The sequence below is a fragment of the Cyprinus carpio genome, chromosome B2 (genome assembly GCF_018340385.1).
Source record: "Cyprinus carpio isolate SPL01 chromosome B2, ASM1834038v1, whole genome shotgun sequence".
Classification (NCBI taxonomy): Eukaryota; Metazoa; Chordata; class Actinopteri; order Cypriniformes; family Cyprinidae; genus Cyprinus; species Cyprinus carpio.
Window position 1 is genome coordinate 751,967 of NC_056598.1, and position 17,059 is coordinate 769,025.

At 36.5% G+C, this 17,059-nt stretch overlaps 2 protein-coding genes across 3 annotated transcripts; one reads left to right on the forward strand and one right to left on the reverse strand.

The window, feature by feature from the left end:
• The first annotated feature begins 469 nt into the window (after positions 1-469).
• On the forward strand, positions 470-3,704 carry fam78ba (family with sequence similarity 78 member Ba). The gene is made up of 2 exons (XM_042717652.1): positions 470-1,677; positions 2,655-3,704. Exons 1-2 carry the CDS (start codon positions 1,343-1,345, stop codon positions 3,175-3,177), a joined length of 858 nt encoding a protein of 285 aa, XP_042573586.1. The 5' UTR covers positions 470-1,342; the 3' UTR covers positions 3,178-3,704.
• Positions 3,705-5,412: 1,708 nt separating this feature from the next.
• slc35a3b (solute carrier family 35 member A3b) lies at positions 5,413-15,729 on the reverse strand. Of its 2 annotated transcripts, XM_042717654.1 has the most exons (9): positions 14,908-15,729; positions 13,090-13,348; positions 11,705-11,859; positions 10,757-10,879; positions 9,646-9,820; positions 9,358-9,476; positions 9,129-9,262; positions 6,918-7,057; positions 5,413-5,974 (listed from the first exon to the last, which is right to left on the reverse strand). In XM_042717654.1, the coding sequence occupies exons 1-8, from the start codon at positions 14,920-14,922 to the stop codon at positions 6,967-6,969; spliced, it is 1,071 nt and encodes a 356-aa protein (XP_042573588.1). In that variant the 5' UTR covers positions 14,923-15,729; the 3' UTR covers positions 5,413-5,974; positions 6,918-6,966. The 2 variants fall into 2 exon arrangements, with proteins under 2 accessions (XP_042573588.1, XP_042573587.1); XM_042717653.1 differs by lacking the exon at positions 5,413-5,974 and having other exon boundaries at positions 6,492-7,057; positions 14,908-15,727.
• Between the last annotated feature and the right edge of the window lie 1,330 nt (positions 15,730-17,059).

Below are 17,059 nucleotides of genomic sequence, written 5' to 3' on the forward strand. Positions count from 1 at the left end.
TAACTGCATTTCATTAGCTCTGTACTTGTACTCTGCATAATGACAATAAAGTTGAATCTAATCTCATCTAATCTAACACAGATGAAAATGAGGTTGTGAGGGATTAACTTAAAGTCTTTTTTTTTCTACTGAACTTCTTTTTCAGAAAGACATTTCATCAGCAGAACAATCTGTATTTTGTTAAGCAACAGTACAGTCCATTGAAGATACTGTACTTTTACACATAATTTAAACAGTTAAACTTTGAAAACATTATTTATTTTGTATTTTGAAATATTTTTTTTTCAGTATTGTTTATGTTAAGGTGAATATAATAAATATTGCATCCATAACCACGACAGATATCATTTTTCACTTATTTAGATTTTATTTATTTAATTACAAAATAATAAGGTGCAATTCAGCATTGCTTGATCCAGCTTTTATGTAAACACGTCCAGGTTGCTTGTTTTTCTCGCGCAATCTGGCAACACCGATCAGCACCTCGCTGCAACTGAACAGCGACCATATAAGCACATGTCTGCGTTAAGATTCTCTGCTGTTTTTCATTGGAGGAATATATTTAAAAATCACTGCGCTATATAATGTTGCAGGGGGCTTGCATTTGCGCTTTTTGTTATTACTTCCATCACCATCTCCGTATTCTTCAAAGATTTGCACAGGGCGTCTTCGCTGTGGATGCAAGGGATGGAAACACACAAAGGAAAAACACAAAATTAGTCCAGTGATGCCCATGACAGGCATTGCGCTTTTAAACGTAGCACCCAAGTTTGCATTGTAAATCAGATGCACTGATTCCCTGCTCGACAGGATCCGTCTGTGTGTCGCTTCCCCCTTTTCAGAAGGAGCCGCATCAACAAAATGTTGGGTAGGTCGTTCACCTGGAGGAAATATAACCAGCGTACACTCTTTATGCAGCACCGGCTCCCTCTTCAGCACTGACATGCACGAGCCCAGCAGGAAATCCTGGATCAAAGGGCTCAGAGCTACAGCTGGACGCGTGAGCTGGAAGGCGCACACCGGGTGTCCGATTCGGTGGAGGCCGGATCACATCTGCTGGGGACGAGCATCAAGGGCAGTGCGGCACTCCAGCGCTTCTGGAGCAGGCGACGCGGATCATCCTCACACCCTCAGCTCCACAACAGCACCGTGTTCCCGTTACACTTCTCCATCGGTCTCAAAGATGCGCTAGAACAACGCACGCGCGCTCTCAAATGCATCAAAACATGTCGATAGCAGACATGCTTTTCAGTGCTTTCACCCGAAGGATTTATCGTGAATATATGGAGCTGGAAATGAAGACGAGGATCTGTCGGCGTTTCAAGGGGTGTAAAAAGTGCCAATGAATATATTGCTTAAATATATCCTCCTTTTTCTGTCATTGGCCACATTGACACCCCTAATAAGCAGGACCATGGGTTGCATTCAGAGCATCGCCTGCAAGCCCCGCATCCGACGGGAGAACATAGTGGTCTACGAGGTCTCAGCCTCCATTGACCAATGCCCGACCATCATTGAGGAGAATTCGCCCATTGTCCTGCGATACAAGACCCCGTACTTCAGAGCATCGGCCGGGATCGTGATGCCCCCGGTTCCCCGAAACGAAACATGGACCGTGGGCTGGATTCAGGCGTGCACCCAAATGGAGTTCTTCAATACATATGGTGATATTGGCATGTGAGTGATCGGTAACCCAACCAAACAAAGACAAGCTCAAGTTTCAATGTGTGTTACATGATACTGATAGTCAACTCAAACAAAATGTTGGAGGTTTTTATATTTAAAGGTCGTTCTGTTGTTGTCGAGAAATGAATGAGTATCAGTTTGCGCGGTTTGACATCTTTATATCTTTGTAGAATCTGTTCTTTGTATGTAATATTTATTAAAAGGTTGTGGGCCATTCAGAAAAGAACTTAGAATGCTTTCAAAACTCCAAAAAGTAGCAAACGGGACGCAGAACTCCAATTCAAAAAGTAGATTGAAAAAGACATTCGTATAACGGTATTTTGACATGAAAAAATAAACGTAATAAAGCCCTGTTTCAAAATTGTGGAAAAGTTTAAAAAGCCTTAGATTTATTGGTCTTGTGGAGAAAGAATTCATTACCCAGAATGTACTTCCTTTGTTGAATTCCATTTCTACTTCTACTTCCTGTGAGTTGTGTCTCATGCATTTTAAACTTGCACTTATGAATTGAAAGGCAGGCAATTCTTCAATTCAGAGTTTTTTCCCGAACCTAATCTATCCACCATGATTTTGCCAAGCTGTTCCTAACCTTACCCTCTAAAATTGAGGGAAATTTTGTTGTTCAAGCCCCAAATCAAGCTTTAAACGTAACCATAAAATACAGGATCATCAAGGAGACCATCAGAGCAGGAGAGAAGCGGACAGAGAAGAGATAATTAAAATGAGTGGGAAGGCTAACTGAGAAGAAAAAAAAACACATTCATGAATACTTCATTCACAGCCTGTGTCTTTTATTCACTGTTTTTTCATATTTGTATGAGACACTCTGTACTGAGCAGGTCCGTGCTCACCCACCTTTGCCACCATCTCTACTCACTTCACCCGTTTGATGTATTAAGGCACTGCCGCTCTTTGGACTCATGCCTCTTTTGTCCTTCCTGACCGCTCACCTTCTCTCCCTTCCGCAGGTCCAGCTGGGAATTACCCGAGCTTCGAGAAGGACGGGTGAAGGCCATAAGCGATTCTGACGGCGTCAGTTATCCCTGGTATGGTAACACCACCGAAACAGTGACCCTCTCAGGCCCCACGTCCAAGCCGTCCCGGCTAACGGTGAGTATGAACGACAACTTCTACCCCAGCGTGACTTGGGCGGTGCCCATCAGCAACAGCAACACGCCCATGCTCACGCACATCACCAGAGACCAGAGCTTCATCACCTGGCTGGTGGCGCTAAACGCAGACACCAAAGAGCGTATCGTTCTTCAGACGGTGCGCTGGCGTATGCGCGTAGACATTGAGGTGGATCCTTCCATGCCTCTTGGTTCTCGTGCCAAATTGATGGGACGGCCGCACCAGGAACAGCCGCACATTCTCAGCAACAACGAGCCCATCCCGCCCAACGCTCTGGGCAGGCCCAATGCCAATGATGCCCAGGTGCTGATGTGGAGGCCCAGGAGAGGACAACCTCTGGTAGTGATACCACCCAAATAGGGGTATCTTAACAGTGCCTATGGGACATTGAAGACTGCATGCACTGTTTGGGCTTTGTGGATTCCCAGTTTTGTTGGGTTTCTCAGTTGCTCTGAACTAGTCAGTCGAGAAGGGAATTCTCTGCGTGCACCATGAGGTTTTACTACCTTTACTTGATCAGACAGCAAATGATCAGGAGTAACTAGTACTACATGAACCCCCTAAGTTTTAGGAATAGTTCACAGAAAAATTGAAAACGTACTAACCCTCAAGTTTTTTATTTTCTTTCTTCTACAGAACACAAAAGAAGATCTGTAACCCTGCCCCACTAAACCAGTCATAAGGGTCAATGTTTTGAAGTTGAGATTTATACATCTTCTGTAAACTGAATAAATAGACTTTCCATTAACGTATGGTTTGTTAGGATAGGACAATATTTGGCTGAGATACAACTATTTAGAAATGCAGAATCTGCGGGTGAAGAAAAATCTAAATATTGAGAAAATTGCCTTTAAAGTTGTCCAAATTAAATTCTTAGCAATGCATATTACTAATCAAAAAGTACATTTTGATATATTTAAGGTAGGACATTTACAAAATAACTTGGAACATGATCTTTACTTAATATCCTAATGATTTCTGGCATAAAAGAAAAATTGATCATTTTGTCCCATATAATGTATTTTTGGCTATTGCTAAAAATTGACCAGTGCTACTTATGACTGGTTTTGTGGTCCAGGGTCACATATTTTGTAGAATGTTTCTGCTGTTTTTGTCCATACAATGAAAGCCAATGGGGTCCAAAATTTACATTTAAATATATGACTTAAATGTAGCATAACATTAATCAGTGCAACTCGACTGGTATCTTTCAAGTCCTATGGAGCAACGTGATCACTGTAAATAAAAATATAAAACTTTGAATCATTGATCAACACATGAATACAAACTACATAACATATGACGAACATCAACGAAAGTCGTACCTCACTGGTTCCTGCAAGTCATGTCTTTATATGGACAAAATATAGCAGAATATATTCTTCATTTGTGTTCCATAGAAGAAAGATAGTCAATCAGATTTACAACAACATGAGGGTGAGAAAATGATGACAGAATGTAAATTTTTCAGTGAACTATCCCTTTTGGAAAACCCTTAGTGGTAATATCTTTACAATTGTTACTAAGAGTCTTACATTAAGTTTTTTTTTTTTTTTGGCAACAAGGCCCTAAACTTTCAGGACGTTATATAATGCATGAAAAAGATTGAATGTTTGGTCCCATACATCACAAAGTGAATCTAGTGGCATTAAAAGAACCAAGGGAGGTCACCGCAGGTCCAGCCGGATATGTGCACTTTGCTTTATAGGACAACAACGATTGAGACTTGTGACTTAATTTCAAATTCTAGAAAATATCTTTTACATGCCATAAGAAAAAGACAGCAGAGTGCATGAAGACAGCCACCCGTTGAGGTGGAGAGTATTTAGTAATGTTGAGGATGCAGAGGGCCGTTCATCCAATCAGACACATCCTGGCACCAGCGAGTCGATAGGAGTTTGTTTATGCTCACACATGAGTACGTTTGAGTTTACGCAGTGGGTGCTGCACCATAGGCATTCACCAGATTAGTCACATGCCATACACACTCCATCTGTGCCATTCCACGTCCCTGTCTTCCTCTCTCTATTCTCAAGCTGTCTCACTCCGTTCTCTCCCACTGAGACTCTGTGTGTAATTATGACACAGACAAAAATGAGTTTCCATTACTAATGTCAGGTTTACCGGTCAAAGGATAAAAAGTAAATCTCAAAATGACTATTCTGTCCTTATTTACCCACCTTTGTGTCATTCCAGACCTGCATGATTTTTTTTCTTTGTTGGACACAAAGATATTTTGAGAACTGTTTTGTAGATGCAGTGAATTTTCAAAACAACAAACCAAACATCCTTGATTTAGGATGACACAATTACTGACTTTTTCTGAAAACTGGACAAAACTTTTATGTATGTAAAATCAAATCCCTTATTGCTATAGATTTTGAACTTACTTTCAAAATAATGCTTTTGCTAATAAAGTGTCGCGAAAATTCATACAGGGCTGTTTAAATACTAAAAATAAAGGAACAATTTCACAAAGAAATAAATATTAAATTAAAATAAATAACTTGCAGTCTTGGCACGCAATGCAAATGAATATTTAAATACAAATTTATATAAAGCTAGCAGATGTTTTTTTTTTTTTTTTTTTTTTACAAAGTAGGCTCTAGGAAATCAAAGTGAAAAACAAATATATATAAAAAACATATTTTCATCAATACTTTCATCTTTCTCTGGAGTAAACTGTTCTGTGGAGGGACCAACAAACTAACATGCATACAGTATAAAGTGTGCGGCTAATGCTTTCATGAGACACTGCTAAATTAATACTTATAAATTACTTGATAGTTTTATTCATTACTTGCATGCTTTTAATTTAGTGAACTGTATTGTTTTATTATGCATTGAATTGGATTGGTTGGAAACGAAGAGGTGATATCCAGTCTGGATATATAACAGAAAATAATAACGACTAACTCTTAAGTCTAACAGAGCATTTATTCATGCCTGATGCTTCGCCTTAAATCACTTTCAAAGGAAAGTTTCATTGGAAGTTGAGATGCATGCAGTATGTCTAAGGCTTGGAGCAAGGTAGAATTCATCACATGGGGTTCCTTCTCTGTAATATGATAAATACCTCACATCATCTCCCTCTATCATTTCTCAGTTACATCTTCTGTATCTCTGTCGAAGCCATATTCCTCCTCAAGATGATCATCTAAATAAAGATACATTCAAACATATGAAGTCATTATCTGAAAATGCATGAACACCAGCAGCAAATTAGTGGTGTTAGTGATGGTTTTAGTGATTTAAAAATTTCCTAGAACAGGATGTGCCGAAATGAGGAATAAAAATGTTGCTTATATGGTTAAAACCCACTTTCTTTCATATCCACATGCTTTCCCACTGCAAAACGAGTCTATGCAATGGAGGAGACTGAGTTTACTGTGGAAAAGTTTCATAGCATTAGGCGAGAAAGTCCCAGTTAGAGGGGAAACTGAGTTTTCTTCTCCCTTCTTGCATGCAAGTCGTTTTTGCATAAAACAAACTGTGATGCAACATATATATTTCCACTGAAACCCCCAGCTGAGAGCAACAAGGTCTGACAGTTCACTCTGTTCATTCAAGGACTAATAAAAATGCACTGAGCATCTCTCAGGAGTCTTTTTTCCCCCACAATGCCAGATTATTAGACCAATCAAAATGCAGTCATTACTCCTAATGGTTCAACGTTTGAGATTCAACTTGTTTTTATTACCAGAATTTGACAGGAAGACATTTTAGAAACACTTTTTATTGAAAAATGATGAAAATGATGTTTCTCAAAGGATACATTCAAGTAAAACAATCGCTTTCTCAATACGCCACTGTATGGCACAGAAAATAAATATGAAACTGTAACATGTTGAATTTGTGAGGTTCGGTGTCAGAGATTCCTATTATATGTAAACACAAAGTCCTTAAAGTCCTCAGCTGTGAGTGTTACAAACAGTCCTGCCACCTAATACGCCAGAACCAGGAGTTTCATTTCTGGTGTTAGTGTGTTGATGTCATGAAATGATATATCTCAAGTTTTGGATGGTTGAATGTTTGCTTTTTTGTGCTACCTTCTAATAGCATCCTTACAATATCACCGCTTCTCTTGTCCTGAACTTCACCTGAAGTAGAGCACCTCCTGATGATCATTATCATCTCATGTCCAGTCTTCTATACCTTACTAGGATTGACCGCAGGCGTGCTCTCATACCCGTAGAGAAACGTAGCAGCGATAACCAGCATCGCACCCAGGAAAAACACCCTACAAAAGAAAAAAGCTTCATTTTCCTCATGTTCTACAAAGTGCAATAAGTGGGTCATTCCCAAGAAACGGTGCCATTTTCAGGACTTTTTTCAATAATTTCATTTGAAAAGGTTACTGCTGAACTTCCAAGAAATCATATTTTCGCATCTCAGGCTGAAATTTCCAGGGACATTGCTGTCATAGACATTGGGTGATCACCGCAGGGGAGACATTTCCAACAATATTCAGATTAGAGCAACATTAATTCAACCCTATAACCTAGAACTTTAATAGATTACTGAATAGTAGCAGATACTTTTGTTACAAATAATAAATGTGAACTGAAATGGGTGGAAACACTAATAAAGTCTCAGGGAACACAAAGTCAATTCACCAACAAATGAGAATGCTTTCTGTGTGTTGAGGGCCATTCACACAGAACATGTTTTTGTGTTTAAAACAAAGTTTTTGCATTCATAGTTTTTTTACATAAACCTGTGCTAGACTGATGTTTTTGACTGATGCGCTCGCGTGCGTCTTTTGCATCGTCTCTTTCCTTGCACTGACAAACTGCTTTAAAAACTGACACTCGAATTGAAAGTAGTTGCATTTTTAAATAACACATCTCTTGCATTTTTTCATTTCACTGTGTGTCCACCAATGTGTTTTTTTCAAATTGTTTCAATAGTAGCGTTGCATATTTTAATATGCCCCCACCACACACACATTTTTAAACAAAAACATGTTTTATGTGCATCTGTATATATACAAACAATGGAAAAGTAGCATATCAGAGCACAAAAATGCATTCTGTGCGAACGGCCCCTCAGGGTGCTCTGTCTTCGGAAGGTCCAAATACGTATTTGTTTAAAGTTTTAACCTGAGTGCCTTTTTATATTGCTTTATATGTGCATATGTGTATTATGTGCAAGGTGCAAAATGATGCAAACTCAATGTTCAAACATGTTCACCTAGCGCATCTTTACATAAAAAAAAAAAACAATGGAAAAGCAGCACAGTGGAATATAAATATATGTTTTGTGTCGTTGTTGACATTCAGCGCCGATGTGCTACAGCCGTCCCGAGTTCGAATCCCGACTCAAGGACCTTTACTGATCCCGTCCCCTATCTCTCTCCCACTTTACCTCCTGTCAGCTCTGATCTGTCCAATCATAATAAAGGGGAAAATGCCAAAAACTAATCTTCTTTGTGAATCCCTCTTAAGGTGTTAAAAATACGAAATGCAGAGTAGTGGAATGATAGTAGCATCACAAAAAAACCTAAGGCTTTATTTAGTGTTGTGCAAATGTAATAGTTTAGTGTGAAATTGTCTTTTATACTGATGATAATACATTCCCTTAAAAACCCTTCATCTTCTCAGTGTTTCTCTGGGACAGCTGTGTTACCCACAGATCCAGTTTCAGGCGAGAAGCGCAAATATTGTGTCTATAATTAAAAGAAACGTCCCACCACTGCAAGCTACAACATGCAACACAATAAATTCAAATGTATCTGCTCTGCTGTAGCCTAAAATGGAAAACTATGAAAATATCAAAACAATATAATGAATGCACACGATTCTTTGATTTGTTTTTCGGCAGATCCACACCACGTCTTTGACACACCTGCTATAAATGGACTGTTTGATGGCTTCTTCAAAGGAAACGCATAATTTTCAAAGGCATAATTTAAACATGACAGAAATGTAAATTGACCAAAAATTGAACTATGGTCTAGAGACGCATTTAACAAAGGTGTTGTAAAACAGCACAAACCAAACACTTGCATGTGGATCTATACAAACATACATCTGCATGTACAAGTGCAAGTGCATACAAGTGAAAGAGGCACTTCAAACAAATCAAAAGATTGCTCTGTTTGTTGGCCCATCCCGACCAGTTCAACACAGCAACAATTTGCGTGGGTTTAGGGTGGGATGATCTTTAGCCACGTACACACTAAAGTCAAATACGCTTGTACTGTGTATACAGTTTGATTATTCAATATCTAGTGAATTTTACCAGTAGTAAGGGACACACATGGCACCGTTTCCCCGAGAAAGACCCAAATACAAATGCGACTGTCTTACCTAGTAGGGTCAAAATCTTCCAACAAGAAATAAGAGATGAGGGTGGACAGAATGATTGAGATGGATGTGGCAAAGCCCTTCAGGATGTTATCTGCATATTTGATGACAGCTGCAATGACTAACCCACCCAAAGCCTACAGGAAGTATGTAAAGCACGTTTAACACAAATAACACAATGTGACATGCAGGTCTGTGCACGTGCTATTATGAAAAAGAAGTGAAAATGTACCTGAAGAGCCACCACAGTCCACGTCACATGATTGTACCCTTGAAAGAGTCCTTTCTCCTGCACTCTTTCTCCGTCGTACGCAAACACTCCCCCAAGTCCAAAAATCAGTCCAAATAAACCTGAAAAGAAGGATGGAACAAGAGTGGAGGACAAAAGCAAACACATTTCCTGAAACTTGTAAACAATGGATTCCGAAACGAAATGTGTTTTTGTTTCTTTTCAGGACAAAAATGAAAACAGGTTGCTGGGCTGTTTCTAGGTTCACATTTTTAATAAACATCTGCTGACCTAGCTGAATATTACGGATCCAGACGCTCTGCTTGCTCTCTTTGAGGATCTTTTCAAAATACACGCCAGCAAATCCGCTGGAGAAGCAGGCCACAAGCACAGCCAGCAGACCCATCAACTGAGAGCCGGCGGTCAGGTCCTCCTGCTTGGTGCTGGATGTACCTTCAGTTGGCCACTGTTGGTTCAGGTTAAACACAGGAGGAGTCATATTTACAGCATAGACGAGTTTTCAAACCCCTCAAGAGAGTGCTAGAAGAGAAAAACTGTGCTAAAAAGAAATAATACATAATAGAAAAAAGATTTAAAATATTATTAAATCAAATATTTAATTAATTAACATAAAGAATGTAAATAAAATATTAAAAATAGATTTAAATAAGAATTAGAAATAAAACAAATAGTAAAAAAAGTTTTACCTTTTTTTTAGATACAAAATATAGATTAACAGCAATATTTGTATTTATAAAAAATTATATATATATTTTGTCAAATGGTTAATCGCATACAAAATAAACATTTTTGTATGCATAATATATGTATTATATATATTTATAATTATTTAGTAAGTTATATAACTTGAAAAAACTTTTAAAACTGATATGAGAAAACTGATTACATTTTTAAAAATATTTAAAGATTAAAATAAACAAAGAATTAGACATCTATATTTATAAACACTTATTTACCTATAAAAAGTTACAAATTAAGATGTATATAAAGATAACATAATATAATATAATTTTTAACAAATGAATTGGGTTATTATACAGGAACCATATAGCTGCCTCTTAAATTTTAGGATGGGGGTCCCTTGCATGAGGATGATCATATTTGTACCTTGGACAAATTCTAAGTCAGTCTCATGTTTTCATTGAGAAGGGAATTTCAGAGGAAATATAAATGAAAGATGATGGACAAAACCGTACAGTTTCAGGAAAAAAAATGAACAATGTTAACCAATATTTGTGTCTTTTATGTATTTATGTTTAGGATAGCAACATGCTAACAACAAACTCAATTTTAACAGTCACAAAAACAGACTGCTTGTTCCATTAACTGCAGGCTTCAAAGAAATTTGACCTGATAAACAAATAAAGGCTACTATCCTTACCTGGACGAGTGCAATTCCAGTCATCAGAATGACTAGTGAGAGCCACTGGTAAATGCCAAGACTTTTGCCCAACATGGACACGGAGAACAGCGCTGTAGTGAGAATTTTCAGCTGATACGTAACCTGGAAAACCATTGAGAAGGGAAATAAGGTATGCATATAAAGAAACACATTACTTTTTTTATTTGTAATTTTTTTTTTAAAGAAATTTTATTTTGTTTGTTTTCCACTGAGAATGATTTCTGAAGGATCATGTGTCACTGAAGACTGGAGTAATGACGCGGAAAATTCCGCTTCGCGTCACAGGAATAAATCACATTTTAAAACACATTCAAACAGAAAACATATTTTCATTTGTGATAATATCTCACAATGCTATTTCCATGGAGCATGCAGATTTCTATAGAAATGTCAACAGGTTTCTCCAGAATTTGAATGTTTGTCATTCATGCAATTATTCACAAAAAACATTTGGACTGGAGTGACAGAAAGAGGAGTTTACTGAAGGAATAGATTTAACTTAAGCAACAGTGTCATCATAGCTAACTATATATAAATATAGATATATTTATAACAATTAAAAGTGTTATAAACTGATTATTTGACTACTTATTATGGATTGATGTTCGGCTCCATTTTGAAGAAATACAATGCTGTGTATCTCAATTAAATACAAATGTTTATAGGGGTGTTCCAAACATTAATTAGTAACATTGCATAATATTTCTGGAAATAACACACACATATATATATATATTGTATGATAACATGTTTTTGGTTAATGATGTGTATTAATAACATTTTATTTACTCACATCAATTCTCAATAGCACACTTCTTATCAAAACTGAAAATATGGAAAAAGGTGCAACAAGGGCATTTGTTTTCTATGTTTCAAATGATCTGGAAACTTTCCTAAAGGTCTTGCTCTGGATTTGTGCTCTCTCACCTGGTAGGTAGCTGCATCTAGATTTGACAGAGCCACGTAGAGCAGGTTGTTCTGCAGGGTGTAGATACCTGAGGGAATGGCCAACTTCAGCGTTAGCAGAGGCTTGTTGATTATTTCCTCCTTCAACACCCGATTCAGTGCACGAACACTGAAACCTAAGAGGCACACACAGCACAGCACATCAGACAGTGAGCTTCTGCAGCGAGGCACAGCTCTCCTCTGCTGCTCTGAGCTCCTGACAAGAATGAGAATGCCGTTTCAATGACACTATCGGACAAAACACAAAGGACACTGAATATTATGCTTGTTTCCGAAACAGGATAAAACTTTCAGTCAGACACAATCTCAAAATTGTGAGAAATAAAGTCAGAATTGAGAGATATAAACTGAGAACTGTGAGGAAAAAAGTGTATATTGTGAGATATAAACTTAGAATTGCAAGAATAGTAATCTGAATTGTAAGATATTAACTCTAAATTGTGAGAAATGAAGTCAGAATTGCGAAAAAAAATATATAAATTAGGAAAAAAAGGTCAAATTGTGAGATATAAACTCAGAGTTACAAGAAAAAAAAGTTTGAATTACAAGATATAAATTCAGAACTGCGAACAAAAAGTCCAAATTGCAAGATATAGACAGAATTGTGAGGAAAAAAGTCTATATTTTAAGATATAAACTCAGAATTACGAGAAAAACTTCTGAATTGTGAAATATAGTCTCAGAATCATGAAATTAAAAGTCTAACTTTTCAGAAAAAAATGTCTGAATTGTGAAATAAACTCACTTTGTCATATTTAACCTCAGAATTGCAAAAATAACATTCAAATTGTGACACACTGTCACACCCCTGGACTGTTTTTGTTGTATTTTCATCCATCATGTGCTCCGTGACCTAGCTTTCCCTCATTTTTGATTGTGTCATTTAGTTCAGGTGTGTCTTGTTCATTTTCATCTTCATCCCATGTATTTAAGCCCAAGTCTGCGCAGTCTGTTTTGTCCGGTCTAGTACGTCCCTACGTGTGTCTCCTGCCTGTTCTGTCCTGGAGTTACCCTTTTGTGGATTTATTAAAGACTATTTGCATTTATCTTCATCTTCTTTGTGCGTTTATCTCACGTGTGACACACACAGTCACAATTACCTTTTTTATATTTGAACACATGATGAAAATAACCTTTCATAAAATATACACAGCGTAGAGCCACAATGACATAAATCCCAGAAAAAAATAAATACAAAACATTGACAATGATATGGATTAGACAGCGAAACCCTGGAGACATATGAAAAACAAAAGATAACTACTATCTGGAGATGGAATGCATTACAGACAGACTGCAGAACACGTTAGTTTCCACATGTCAGAGTTGAGGAGGTGCAAACTCACTGTGTTCTCTGAAGACAAGCAGCATGCATGCAGCAATCTTTAGGACTTCAGCGCACACTACGGCAGACGACGCCAGGTAGCGCGGCCCGTCGGACTGCAGAGTACGTGAGTAACGCATTGTCAGCACCAAGGAGGTGGTCTGCAGTACCAGCACCCCCAGAGAAACATACTTCAGTCGTGATGAGGTGGACGACATGGAAATACTGGACACCTCCGATGATACAGAGACAGGGGAAAGGGACGAGTGTCCTTGTTTAGTCTAACAGAGAGAGACAAAGAGAGCTGATTAAAGCCTGATACCTTTTTATATGACATGGGATATGGAAACATTTACATATATCATCTACATACACCACTACTGTTCAAATGTTTGGTTCAGTGGGATTTTTTTAATGTTTTTGAAACATTAAAAATATTGTATGTCTTCATGCTCAAAAGGCTGGATTTATTTGCTTAAAAACTCTAATATCATGAAATATTATTGCAATTCAAAATAATGTATTTAGTTTTATTTGTGTGTGTGTGTGTGTGTGTGTTAATAATATATATATATATATGTGTGTGTGTGTGTGTGTGTGTGTGTGTGTGTGTGTGTGTGTGTGTGTGTGTGTGTGTGTGTGTGTGTGTGTGTGTGTGTGTGTGTGTGTGTGTGTGTATATATATATATATATATATATATCTATATATATATATATATATATATATATAAGTGCATTTATTATGAATATATAAAGACACACTCATAGTATATATTTTGAAAATATTTACATGTATATATTTATATAATTTATATATAAATATATTTAATTTACAAATATAACATATTTTTTTTAAATATATACATGCATGTGTACGTATTTAAATATACATAATAAATATACACAGTACACACACTATGTAAACAAAAACTTTTATTTTTGGATGTGATTAATCACGATTAATCGTTTGCCAGCACTAATATATATAGAATTGAATTTTCTGAATTTTCAGTATCATTACTCCAGTCTTCAGTGTCACATGATCCTTCAGAAATCATAATAATATACTGATTTGCTGCTCAAGAAACATTTCTTATCGATGTTGAAAGCATGTGCTGCTTAATATTTTTGCGATACTTTTTCAGAATGCCTTGATGGATAGAAATTTGAGAAAGAACAGCATTTATTTGAAACAGAAATATTTTGTAGTGCTATAAATGTTATACTGTCACCGTTGTTCCATTTGAAGCATCCTTACTGACAAAAACTATTAATTTCTTAAAATAATCTTACTGACCCTAAACTTTTGAACAGTAGTGTATGAATCAAATATCAAAATACTTATTCAAAGATTTGAATAAGAAACTGACAAATACCTCTTTTCATTATATTTAATTATATATGTGTATATGTATGTGTATATATGTATATGTGTGTGTGTGATATAAATGCATTAATACAGAGTGAAGAATTAACAACACTACTTGGTATAAACCCATAATGCATTACTAATGCATTTCTAATAGTTTTCCCATGCCTCCAAACCATTACAGCATTATACATCACTAAATAATAATGGCCTTGTTTGATTATTAACACCTCAAGGGAGACGTCGCAAAAATCATGTAACATTCATAACTGTTCATTTGTCAGTGTGAGGCACTTTAAAATAAAATCTAGCCTTCACCATGAGAAAATGCCACCTACCTTAAACACTCATGCATATTCATAAACTATGGCATTAAATAAGCTCTCATATATCATGCCTTGAGAGTCCACATCTTTACAATACAATATACACAAACTCTGATAGTTTCACAGATCAATGATCCTCACTCACCCCAGTTAAAACCATCACAGCGGAGTCATTGCTGAGTTTGCCTTCAGTATTTCTGAGCAGCTGTGTTTCAGCAGATACAGTATCCTTTCACTGTAGGTACTGAGAAAGCATGCATCAGACTTGAGTAAAGAGCAAAGAGGCCAACATGAGCCACTCCCACTGGCTAACAGCCGGATGGAAGGAGGATGTGATATGATGTTGTAATCCTATATTTTTATGCAGTTTTGCTTTCACAAAGGAAAACAACTATTTGCACACTGCCAGCTGAAAAAAGCACAGTGATTAAGACAAATGGAGTCTCAAGGTCATTGAAAAAGGAGCTGGAAGTTTCAATTCAATGGATTTGCATCAGTGAAAAATATGACTTGGCAAACAGAAGGTTTGGGTGTGATTGAGAAATCTGGCCAGAGGAGGAGCGCACAGCACACACAGGAGGCCTTATGCAGCTCTGAGGCTACGGTGAGGGGGGTGAACCACACAATCCTGCTCTGTGTGCAGGAGGACAACTCCTCAGCTCCTGTCCATTGAGATGCCCCCCGCCACCTCCAGAGGCCTCAGTCATAAAGACAAGCATATAATGTGAACACATGACAATTTTGCCTATGAACGATTCATGAAACATCCAAACACACAAAAGATTTTCCTAAACACATCCTGCTTTATAAATCTTGTCAGGAATATTTAGAAAAAGAATCATTAGATGACATTAGAACACTCTGTTTAAGGATTACAGTGCAGGCCCCAAAAACAAATTCACTGTCTTTTTAAATCTTTACTAATCCTTGACATGAACAATCAAACCACAAGGTTTTACCCATTTATCAGCAAAACATTTCTGAAAATTTAAAAAGATACAATTCTGTATGATCACTTTATGTTACATATTTTAACAAGTAAAGGTCAGAATAAAAAAGCATGGTGTTATATTAATATATATATATATATATATATATATATATATATATATATATATATATATATATAGTATATATATATATATATATATAGTCATTTAATACCTTTCTACACATATATATGAGGGGCCGCACAAGCAATAATTCATTCTGGCACTCTCCTTACACATACATACATTTTTTGCTTTCACACACATATGTATATGTATGTAAAAGGAGAATGCATGTGTGTGTGAAAGCAAAAAATGTATGTATGTGAATGGAGAATGTAAGTGTGTGAGAGTGCCAGAATGAATTATTGCTTGTGTATATATATATATATATATATATATATATGTATATATAGTTTGGTATCCATTACTTCCTGTTTAAGCAGGAAGTCACTTTCAGACCAGGAAAGACTTGCTCAGCTCTTCTTCACAATTTTACAGTTATGCTATTGAAAGTCCTCCTGTTTTCTTTTCAAGTACATATTTTTACAAGTTTTTAACTTTAACATATCATTATGTAACCTACATGTTCTACAGATCTGTGTACAAGTGTTATGATACTGATTTTGATCGTACTGACAGGGCTTAACGCTAAGGAAATTTTCTACTGGTCCGGTTCGGCCAGTCGTTTAACTTTTTTACTTGCCCTGGCAAAATTTTCACAGGCCTTCCCACAATCAATCAATAAATCAATAAATAAGACTTATTGTTTTCACTTTTGAATGTAACATTGTATTGTAATAAATAATAACCATTTTGCACAAACAGGTACAATAGTTGAAAGATATAACTATTGAAAAAAAGATGAAATGAACCCTGTTTTTTCAGGTCTTTCAGGTAGGTCTAACTCTATTCCAGTTAAGGATGCACTGATCAGGATTTTTCGTGACCGATTCCAATTTCCGATTTTATGTATTTGTTTTACAATCAAATGAGCCGATTCCCATACTCGTTGCCAATTAATATATTCAACATTAATCATATTATTATTATTACATTTAATAAATGTTTATTTTGCTCTGTTACTGGCCAAACTAACCTTGAACAAATAAACAAACAAACAAACAAAAATAAATGCAACATGAAGCAACTGCACAAAACAAAAACATCAGACGGGCTGAATGAATATTTTATTATTACTCATTATTATTATTAGTTTTATTACCTTAATTATATGTATGTCTGCACTATGTTTGTACTTTCTGTACTGGAAGCTAATTAACACTCCTTTAATGTGTATTTAAGTTA

Coding starts and splice junctions, on each gene's coding strand:
- fam78ba (XM_042717652.1), top strand. CDS start 1,343: ATGAATATATTGCTTAAATATATCCTCCTTTTTCTGTCATTGGCCACA. Junction 1,678..2,654: donor ACATATGGTGATATTGGCAT/GTGAGTGATCGG, acceptor TCCCTTCCGCAG/GTCCAGCTGGGAATTACCCG.
- slc35a3b (XM_042717654.1), bottom strand. Junction 10,880..11,704: donor TAGATGCAGCTACCTACCAG/GTGAGAGAGCAC, acceptor ATGGTTTTCCAG/GTTACGTATCAGCTGAAAAT. Junction 9,821..10,756: donor CTGGAATTGCACTCGTCCAG/GTAAGGATAGTA, acceptor CTGAACCAACAG/TGGCCAACTGAAGGTACATC.